This window comes from Periophthalmus magnuspinnatus, chromosome 22 (assembly GCF_009829125.3).
Source record: "Periophthalmus magnuspinnatus isolate fPerMag1 chromosome 22, fPerMag1.2.pri, whole genome shotgun sequence".
Lineage (NCBI taxonomy): Eukaryota > Metazoa > Chordata > Actinopteri > Gobiiformes > Gobiidae > Periophthalmus > Periophthalmus magnuspinnatus.
Genome location: NC_047147.1, coordinates 11,252,436 through 11,263,896, shown reverse-complemented (window position 1 = coordinate 11,263,896; position 11,461 = coordinate 11,252,436). Strand labels below are relative to the sequence as shown.

General features: G+C 39.4%; 1 protein-coding gene across 1 annotated transcript in view; it reads left to right on the top strand.

Moving 5' to 3' along the window:
- The first annotated feature begins 558 nt into the window (after positions 1–558).
- Positions 559–11,461, top strand: part of rock2a (rho-associated, coiled-coil containing protein kinase 2a) — a 29,724-nt gene continuing 18,821 nt past the window's right edge. Inside the window, exon 1 of the mRNA XM_033988559.2 lies at positions 559–1,453. Within this exon, the coding sequence (XP_033844450.1) occupies positions 1,355–1,453 (99 nt within the window). The 5' untranslated portion in view covers positions 559–1,354. The remainder of the gene's footprint in view (positions 1,454–11,461) is intronic.

Below are 11,461 nucleotides of genomic sequence, written 5' to 3'. Positions count from 1 at the left end.
AGAAAGCACAGCCTGTGTCAATTATCACATGCCTATTAATAAATACATTTAAGCAACCAACTAAATATATCATGTTGGGTACACCGTTATTAAAATTAAAATACTCCAATGTACCCTTCTGCTAGCAGTTTTTGAACTTCATTGTTTGCATTTTTACAGCGATTGAAAATGTAAACTAAATACAACGGTCTCTGACGCCCTCTCTTGGTCAAATAGATAAACTACAGGAAAAGAAGTTTGGACATTTAGTTGGACTATCTTTTCACAAAATCAATAAACGTTGTAACTTTGATAGAGTCAATTATTTTGGGGATTTTTGCAATTGTACTGCATTTTATGTTTATATACAACATTTACAAAACACCTGATCTTGAATAAAATCAATTCAAATTTGCCATGCAAGATTATGAAAGATGAAACATTTTAGTAGAAGAATCTGCCAAATAGACACAACATCGTTTGGGACATTTGGCGTAGTCCAGTATTTTCTAAGCATATGTAAAAATCAAAAGTAAAGCCAGCGCGGGGGGTTATGGGTAATGTAGTTCTATCCGTGTTGATGTCAGAGCAGAGGGAGGAGGAGAGACCCAGACACTTCAGTCTTGGCCGTGTAGATGTGCCAATAGATTACAAAGAATAACTGACTCTTGGGGACTTCTTGTTTTCGAGTAAAACTACTTTTTACACGACCTTTACCGCAGAAAAAGCGCAGAGGACGAATGCGAAAATGCACGAGGAGATCCAGGAAGAGCGTGTTTGGGTATTAAAAATTCAGCGCGGGAGAGCGGACTTGGGGGCTTTTTCGGGTAACTTGTGGCTACTCTGAGGATACTACACACACGTAAGGATTGAAACGGCGTTGAATGGGGTGAAACGGAGCGGATATTTGAGTTTGAACAGATCTAAAGCAGTTTGAAGCGGCCAAAAAGAAGCGAGGGGAAGGGGAGGAGAAGGGGTGCACAGAAAACGCCCTGCTGCTGCTGCTCCTGCCTGTTGCTGCCGCTGCTATCTCAATTCAAACTTTATCTCCGACTTAGAAAAATGAATCTTTCACTCGACAAGAGGTGATAGTCCAGCTGTAATGTTGTATTAACCATCCCAAACCTCAGCGTGCTAACCAGAGCGTGGCAACTTTTCGAAAAGCGTGCGTCTCTAGTCTGCGCTTTGGGGATATTTTCTCCTCATTGTGCACACTAGCTATTCCTGTTGGAGGCGATTTGGGTGGGCTGTGGGAGCCTGGGCTGCTGTGCTAGGCCCCGGGGCCATTAGCCAGAGACAAAGTGGCTCATGTAAACAGAAAAAAACTTGAGGATTTCACCCAACTCTGAAGTGTGGGACCGCCGCAGTCGTTGACATGTCTGTGGGCGCAGAAAGGAGGATGGAGACCCGGCTGAAGAAGCTAGAGGACATGATACGCGATCCCAGGTCTGCCATAAACCTGGAAAGTTTACTGGTAAGTCTAGTGGGAGAGCTCATGGATTATTTATCAAGTCATGTTGTTGTGTGTTCAGTGAAACGCTAGACACGTATACGCGCAGTTAGGTAAGGTCCTTGGTATTTATGACCCTTTTCTCTTATCACTCCCCAAATGTTACCTGCAGCAAGCTGTTAGCATAACTCTCACCATAAACTTCTCAACATCCCCCATGGCCTTGTCTTTATAACTATTCTGTGTTGCCAGTGTAATCCCTCATTCGTCCATTGCCTTGTGTATTGTATAATCAGTGTGTTATCAAACCAAACACAAGGCCTATTCTCTTTATAGAAAAGTCTGCACTGAAGGCACGTGTGGTTATAGACTGGACACAGACCTGATTAATAGTTAAGGCTGAGTGCAGACAGTGCACTTTGGGGGTCCGTGGAGCATGTCTACAGATTAGGATTAACCACTGTACCTCCTGTAGGACTGTAGAGGTTTTTTGGACCTGTTTCCGGCTAAATTCCCGCTTTGGGCCCAATGAGTCCGGACCGTCCCACATTGGGCATCCACACATGCCCTCTCACTTACTCTCTGCTCTTCCTGTCCAAGGAAAAGGCACAAAATATTCTAATTACTGTAAAACATATTGTATGCATAAATCCATTCATAATTTTTCTTAACTATTTAAAATCTATCTGACAACAACGATTAATTATTGCAAGAATTCTGTTTGTTTTGAATGATGAATACTTTTTTTTATTGAGTGACTTCCTTATTCCAACCATACTAGCAATTTTGGCATGATGCCACATAAAACTGTTCTTGAATCTTACCAACCTCTTTCTAGTAGTTTGTCTAATAGGCATCTTAACAGATTTTTATTCATGGGCTCAAGCTCGATAAGGCAAAACTAATACGAAGTGTAAAGCTCAGATGTTTTCGTTTCTTAGTAGCATTGCTTTATCAGTTCAAAATAAAATATAAGCCTACTTCAATTGCAGTGACAGCGATGTTTTAATTTGAGAGAAACTAACCTGGCTTCTTGTAGAATGTAAATGGTTTGTAAATTAAAGTACTTTTCAGTGATCAAATTTACAGACATTGTAGTTACATTCCCAACAGGACAAAAGTGACACTGGTCAAATACAACATGAGTTCCATCTTAAATGCGGCACCCTCAGGTCCTCCTCACCCCTCTTTATTGGCCCCATCTTGCTTGGGGCACCCTGCATACACACGCACTGCTCCCTCAAAACTACGCTTAAACCATTTTCCTTGTCTTTTTCTAGAATCTGGACATAGCCCTTTTGAAAACAGGTGCTGTTTATGGCCTGGACAGAGCCGAGCAGCCGAGGTGTTGAGTGTTTCAGACAAAAGTTGAGTGGGAAGCATGCGTAGGAGAGTGCACTGCTGCAGTTTTCCTTTTTTAGCTTCTCTCTTCATGTCACTGAGAGCATGGAGTGATGGGAGAATGCCACTGTGATGTAAGCACAAGGAGATAGCAGTCCATAGCAGATGGGTTTTATTAAACAAACATATACTTTATTGCTTTCATAATCAAACAACCTGTGTAGTTTGCCATAGCAACAACAACACACAGTAGATTTGGTGGATGTGTTCTTATATTCTAAAATAAAGAGACTTTTTTTTCCTGCAATTTAGTGAAGACACAGAAGCCGACAAGACAAATCGTTGTGGACTTGATGACCTTCCTTTTACAGAAATGTCTCTGACTTGAGTAATACGGTGCTTAGCCCTTTAAATCATAGAGTTAGAATTTTCCCTCATGCTGCACCTGTTTTCTTATAGCCATCACAGGCTACTGAATGACTCTTTGATAGACCCAATACTGTGGATTGAAAGTGAAAAGCATTATTGCTTTTATCAGCATTGACAGAAGAGTGACCTGAGGTCTGCACTGATCGTTATTTGGCAGCTTGTGTGCTGACAGAGACTGGACTTTAGCTTGGTACACAGTTACTGCAGAGGGCAGGCAGCACAAGGGCCATGCTTCTCAGATAAATAAATGTAGACACTTGATTGTAAGACTTGGAGCTGTCCTACAGGAAATGACCGAAGTGTGTAAACAGTGTTAGCTCAGGCTCAAAGGTCCTGACAGGGAAACTGCTTTCACTTTTTACTTTCTTACTTGTGTGCCTGGCTTAGCGGGCCACCCCTCCTCTTTGGCTTGTACGAAGCACCTCAGGTATTTGAGCTGCAGCCCTCTGCTTCCTGATAACTTTATGCATGGCTCTTAAGTGAGAATGATAGAAGGAGCATGTGGGCTTAGCAGTCGGGAAGGTTTCCAGATCATGTCTTTGGGCTGTACCTGTGCTGCTCCTGATCCTCAGTATTAAACACACATTAGTGTTTCTGCTGCACTCCCTCTCTTCACTAATTCACTCCCCCCGCCATACTGCAGCCCACACGGCCTTGTCTTCATAAATCTTCTGCAGCATCTTCAGCCTCTTTCGCTCATGTTCTTTGGGCCTTATCTCAGAACGCCCACCCCCAACAGGCAGGAACTTTCCTTTCAGAGCTGGTCCTAGAGGAGGAGGGCTAGCCCCCGTGTGTCTCTTGTACTTGGCCTTTTTGTGCCTTGTCTCTGGAGTACATTTGAGTTGCTTTGAGGCGAGCTGCAGCAGTCCCGCTCTGACTGTGCTTATGGGATAGAAACACTGCCTTATAAGGCACTGGGGACAGTCGCTCCAGCCAATTTTTTTCACGGAACAAGCTGGTCTCCTGCTCCACACCTCTTCAGTGAGACTACTTTGTGAGCACACTTTGTGTGCTCTTTTAGACTTTGCACTATAGAGCAGACAGTGTAGTGTCACCTCATGTCAAGATCCTAAACTTACACTTTAGCTCATCAAAGTTGAATGTTTAAAAAAGCTTTTTGTGGAGTTTCCTGAGCTTCTGAAGTCAAAGTGGTGCAGTTATTTTCTTTGGCACTTTGCATTTTTCACACTCCACTCCAAGCTCATCATTTGTGACAGCAAGAGAGCTAAGCACACACTGTTTCTCCTTTTAAAAGTTGTGACCACTATTTTTTCTAATGGACACTTTTTGTTGTATTATTTGATATAGTCTTTGAACAAAATTAAAAAGAAATCTATTTAACATAATGCACACTTATAGTCAATATTGTTCTATAGTCAATATTGTTCTTTTTTTATCACAAATGAAACTGCATTTATTGTTTGTGTCCGTTGCAAGGTTGCCTTAATCTGATGGATCTACTTGTCTAGACGTAAGCACATGGGCTAATTCACATGCTGCATATTTGAAGCATATGAATTCAGCATAGCCACAGTGTGTAGCTGTACTCATCATTTATTTAGTTGGATAACAGTGGTGGGAGACAGAAAAATTAATACTTTTAAAATTTGTAATATTGTAATAGTTTTTGAAATATACTAGTATACTGTATACTATAATTTGCAAATAACTGGAAATCTTCCAAAATAAGGGTGTAAAGTGATATTTTACTGCGTGTAGTTAATTTCCACTTACTTGCATGATAACTGAACCTCAACCAAGTGATTTCCAGACACATTGTGGATGGATTGCTACGATATTGTCTATAACCCCTAAATTTGATACTGGGCAGTGTCCACCTGTATTCAGTGCATTTTCGGAACATTTCTTGTACCTTATTGGAACAGGCAATGATGCTGTTTGGATTTTGGTCATCAGCACTTTTTTCACCTTAGTTGTGTTATATTTTTAGTTGGAGAAGATATTGTGGGATGGCACAGGAGGCTCCCACGCTCCATCCATCTGGCTCCATGTTGTTCTTCCATCACAACCTGCTGCTGGTGAAACAAGGCCTCCCCCGCACACCCACATGCAAACACATACACACATCATACACACAATATAACATACACATTTAACACATCAACTGACTACACAAAAGGCCTGGATACTCAGTACACTTGATCATAGTAACCACACAATGCACTTTAAACAACAGAGCTGCTTTGTGTTTTGGTGATAATAGCATGAGATCTGTTATTCACTGTTCTTAGTCTGGATTTATCTAGAGTTAGATCCATACATGGACAGTGACCCAAGCTGTGTTGTTTTGCCTGTATATCGAAAGTATTCATTAAGTTATACAAGTCATATCTGAGTAAGTGACGATTCTCAGCTCTAAGCTGAAAATAAATGCATATGAAGAAGGGTTCATGAGATAATCTTTTTAAAATCAGGCCTTTTCAGGGCATCAAAAAGTGTGGTGATGTCCATTGGGTTCCAGGTTGCAATGCAAGAGATTGGTCAAAAAATGATTTTTTTTTTGTATTGTGTTAAAAATGAACATCTTAGGAGACTCATTTTAGATCATTTCATTGGGGGATGTTTTGTATGGCAGACTACACAGTTCTTGAAGCTAATGTTTTTAGCTTTACTTAATCGGTTTCTTACTCTCCACATCTTCCAGCAGATGGCACAGTTCTGGTTTAAATCTGTTATTAGTGTTTCTTGTGCCCCATTGTTTTGCATTCCAAAAGTATTCTAAGAAGTAGGGCTAAAAAATAAAATGGGAGGGCATTGTCTGGGTAGCAGAGCAAAGCAGAAAGGTAAAGTTTGTGTTATAACGGTCTCCCATAATGACAGTACTACATTTTGGGTTTGGGGTTTCACATATGTACATAGTGTCCTTCTTTGCTTCTCTCCTGGCACATTCCTCTGCTGCTTAATCATAATACAGCACTGGTGCCAGCAGCAGTCCATAGGCCACAGGATCATGGGACAAAAATCTGTCAAAGTAAAAGTAAGACATCTCTGACTATTCCCCGTGGAGACATTGGCTTTGCTATTTGTGAGCTCTGCAGGATCTGTGCTGTTGTGTCTTTCTTGGAGAGTTTATGGGCCCATCCTGGCAGAGATCCTCCACTCTGCCCAGCCCACCGCTTATCCTGACAACTATTTTTAAAACGACTGGAATTCAATCAAAACACACGGACGCTGTGCAATCCTTTTAAAGCCCCGCGCTGCTTCGGCTTGTGTTCTGTTCCACTGTGACGAAGAGAAGACAGGAAGCACTTTTCGGAAAATCTCTACAAATGGGGCAGGGAGAGGTTTTAAATAGTTCTGTGTTTAGCTCGCTTCTGGTTAACAATAAAGCATTCCTGCCTGATGGGTCCACGTGGCATTTTATTGGCTGATAAAGAGCAGGGGGCGGGGCCATCTCTGTGCTGTCAGGGGTGTCAGAGGTTGGGTAAATAAACTGGCAATGAATAGAATGCACTAAAACATGGGACTTATAAAACTCCACTGTAGCTCTCACTGCTATCCTATTTTTTTCAGCTGTTGCTTAGTAACCGATGCTAAACCTCTGGCTGGATTACAGTATGGCAGAGATAAACGCTAAAGTGCTGTCTAATAGATACTTAGTCATATTGATAAAGCGGAGGAAGAAGGATAATGGTGTGCAGTAGATTAGAAATGTAATTTTCTGATAAGCTGTGTCATATTTTGGATTTCAGTATACATTTTAAACACATGATCACATCTAATAGCATTAACATTTGAGAGAAGAGTGGAATATGAACTGTTAAATGAAAACAAGAATCCCTGGCAACCCAGAAGAGGACACTATTTAACTTTGCAATAAGGCAGTGCAGTTAATCTAATTTTAATAGAGATAGAGATTCAGGCCTTTCTAATCAGCTAAGTTATGATAAGCTAGGTTCTTTTTAATTGAGAGGCCTACTGCCAATCTGCTGTCAGTAAAAGCATGTGGTTTGGGGCAGAGTTCAGACCTAGGAAGAAAAAATTTGACTATTTTGTTTTATAGCAATGATTTAAAGCCTGTAATGTATTATTTTTTAGGGTGTTCACATTGAAAAGCTTTTTAAAAAATGATTAATGGTAGAAAAAAAACATATATCATGCCATCCAGACCTCCTGTGCAGCCGCAGACATTCAATAGCATTTACGATTAAGCTGTTACCAGTTACTGCCTTTGTATGATTCCTATAGCTGCCAACACCACCTGTTTAAATCCCTTGACTTTCCCTTTTCTCTACATCAGTGTCTTGGTTCCAGTTTCGCCAGATACAAGAATAGTTTTCCTTGTCCATCACACTTAACGCCTCCCTAGACACATGCCACTTAATATTTATAAATGACCAATTAGAGGGAGCTGCAGAGACAGGTCCTCCAGAGTGCTGTTGGCATTTTTACTCTCTCGCTAATGGAAGTCAATTCAAGCTGCAAACTGCCAGCTCTTGTACAACTCTTGCACTATTTAACTGCATTTATTTAGGCTCTATCCATGAGTCTCAGAATAGAGATACTAATTGATTCTAAAACTTGTATTGAAACTAGGTACTAATTTTAGCTGGCATCGATACTAAAAAAAGTCATATCAACAGGACAGAAATGAACCTTTCCTGAATAATTTTAGAATGATCTTGAGCTGTATCAGAACAAGTTTAAGGCTGCATAGACGACTATATGTCCATGGACCACTATGGAACCTACCTGGATGACAGAGGACACAGATATAAGGCCAAATGGTGTTGGTGATGGCCAAAGTGCTATTATTTAATATTGAAAATCACATTCTGTTGTCTAAATAGTGTTTTTTTAATCATCCTTTAAAAAGATGATAATAAAAGAATATCTATTGAGTATTAAGACGAAAACGAGATTGAAATTTTAGTGTCGTGACAGCACTATTTTAGAATGATGAAAAATTAGGACTGTTGTTGGTTTTGCCAGCGCTGAACAAACCAATACAAATATGGTGATGCTGGCAAATGTACTTTGGCCTGTTTTTGTAGAAATACAGACTAGGGTAGACTGTTGCCATAGCGATATAACAATTTAAAACTAATTGTTATAAATTTTGAAAGGGAAAAAAATCCTCAAAATATTGCAGATAACAGTAAGCTGAAAAACAAGAATACTTGCTATGAAATCAGTTGTCCATAAAGTGATGTAAATATATAAACATTTGTGGACGCTATTGTGTTCATCATAAAGACTTACTTTACATGCTTCCTTCTCTTTAACAGCTCATTTATCTCTCATTCATTTATACTTATTTTAAAATAGAAATGCCAAAAAAGACCACATGTTTTCTCTGTAAGTTTACCCAATGCAAATTTACTGTTCCTGCTTTTCACCGTCACTACGACAACCAAGATGTATTTATTTATACTCACTCTACATGCCATTCATCTTGTTAAATGAGGAATGTAAAATATCAAAGAATAAAATGTTAAAACGCAGCCCAGATTCCAGATAAGTCTTAAATGCATTACTCTGCCGGGCCAAACCATTATGTTTACTGAGTATTTCTCGTGGCAACTGTCTGCGGACATCCTTTTCATGCCCAAAGTAGGCAATATCTCTGAAGCCTTTATGGCTCTCAATACTGTGGCTACTGCACACGGAATAGTATTAGAATAGTTTCAGTATTAAGTAAGAGTGGGTAATATATCAAAAACAAACACATTGATATTTTTAGAATTATCTGGATAATAATAATCTGATATTTTTGTATTGAATCCATCAGAAATGCAATAACATGTGCCTATAAATGGTTGAAGTTCTAGTATTGACATTGTAATAAACTGGAAATTTAACCATAAAATTGCGAAAGTGTCACTGTACCATGTTTTGGTAGTCTTTGCTAATCTCCACCCTTTTCCATTTTTATCAGATTTCTCTACAGCTTTTCCAAATATAGATAATAATCAATATTAATGTCAAATCTTTAAAGAAATGTTAAATACAATACTATTTATTTGATAAAACTGTGTAATTTCTGTGTGGTGAAACTACCTAGTCATTTGTATAGTGCTTTTTCATTTGTATGGTGCTTTTTTGGGGGGAGTAGTACCAGTAATACCTTAACAAATTTTTTTTGTTGTTGCATTTTTTAGTATTTTTTGACCATACCCAGCCCTACTACAGATAAATTGTCAACTTCCATGCCTAAGTGAAACTGTTTATACATTTAGTTATTATTACAACTGTAGCCTATTCTTCAATTCATGCTTTTTTTTTTTTAACTATGTTTTGGACTATGTATGGTAGAAGTAGAATTCATGCTAAGAAACCATTTTATACCAAATTGAGATGAGGAATGTGATTGATTGTGAAAAAGCACAATGGAATATTTGACCTTTTTAGCTTCACAAAGAGTGAAGTGTTGAATGACATTGGATCTCTTGGGCTGTTGCATGGAGTATTGTTCAGGGCTTGAATGTTGAGTATTAAACCTAAAACCGGACGCACCTGAGTCCTGTCCTGCGGTCCATCATGCCGCGGTGCACCCAGGGACAAAAGACGTGTTTTTACAACTGAATAAGCAGAGGGCCTTGTAAGTTTACTCAAACCAGCCGAATTACAACACTTGGGTGTTATGGTTTGAAACTTGTTCTCACAAATCAACTGAGTCATGTAAATGTTGTTGTGGTTGTAGTGACCTCTTTTTGTTTAGTGATCCGAGTGGCACTGTGTTGTTACCAATGGGCTGTTGTAAAATAAACACACTTTTTCTTTCGTTATTGGCTATCTGGAAAAATAAAAATGAATGCTTTGTTCATTACCAAAAATATTACAGGAAAAATAAGGATCGACAATATGGCACAAAATTGTTTATTTTTTTCCTTGTGCTGACCAGTCACACTTTTTGATGAAATAATTTTTGCTTATTAAAATAAATACATATCTTAATTTCACGAGCATAAACCAGACAGACTGAATGAGTGTTATTTAATTAAAAAAGTCAATTATAGCCCTCCAGTGTCTGAACTCCAAACATGCTTTTACTGCCACAGACTTGAAGACTGATACTTTAACTGCCAAACTGATACAACATTCTCACTCAAGAGTTTAAGCACCTATTTTTAGAGATTTAAACTTAAGGGTTTGCAGGTTTTATATATAACACAGGATATAGTCGTTTCAATGGAAATGGTCTTTGATTATATTTTTCAGTGTTTGCAGTTTTCTAATTGGGAGCATTCAAACTGCATTTTCTATTTGTGATTAACCTTGCAACCCCAGTTGTCCAAAACATACCTTCTGTCATTAAAATATTGTAACTCTCGTCAAGTCTTTAATAGACTTTTTGGACAGTCCTTATGTTGGCATGAAAGGGGGCATGAAGAGCAGTGGCTAACTATGTTTCTTGGCTTCAGATTGACTGTGCAGAGCGGCAAAGCTGGAGAATGCTGCCTCAGAGGAAATGACTTGCTCACAGGGACTAGCTCCCTGACACAGTGAAATTATCAGGAGCCCGGGGGTGGGGCGGATGGCTTCCTGTATTGCCGTGCATTCTGGGATATCCTCGTGCACGCGCCTGGCAGCCCCTCCACCCCCCGGAGTGTGTATTTTTTCCCTTAAATAGCAGTTTTGTGTGAGGTTAGTCCTTTAATGGGATGATGAAACAGAGTGTGTTGGTTCTTCCAATCTGACGGCAGCCAAGTGGAGGACGACGCAGAGACTGGACAAGATAACGCAGGGAAAGGCCAAGAGATACGTGAGAACAGAGTAGGCCCAGTGAGGGAAAAAAAACACAGACAACCTCTTCACAACGGACAACTTTTATTTAGAAAGATGAGTGCAGCTCCACATCCCTTATTCAGGAATGCTGCTGACAAATAAGGATAGATGGTTCCCTTTGTGTTTAAATATGGCTTATTGGCTTGATAATTTATAACCAAAAAAAGTTATATTTATTTTTAAGTTAAGTACTCTTTAAACTGTTGGTATATACTTATGCAGTATATTGTTGGCATGCTAATAATTTCTGAGGGTCTGTGTCTCTCTGGCTAGCATGCGTCACAACATGAAGATTCTGCGTTCGGGTCCTAGACCTTTTTCTTTTTTTTTTTTTTTGCAGCATTTGCATGTTTTTCTTTTTTTCTGGGTGGGTTTCCTCCGGGCACTCTGGTTTTTCTCATCAACCCATGCTATAATACACCAGTCTATAGAAAAACGGCACTCATGCTATAAGTAATTTCCAAAGTTGTTGCTGCTTATTCATATAAACTACAGAACACCATCTGCAGCTCC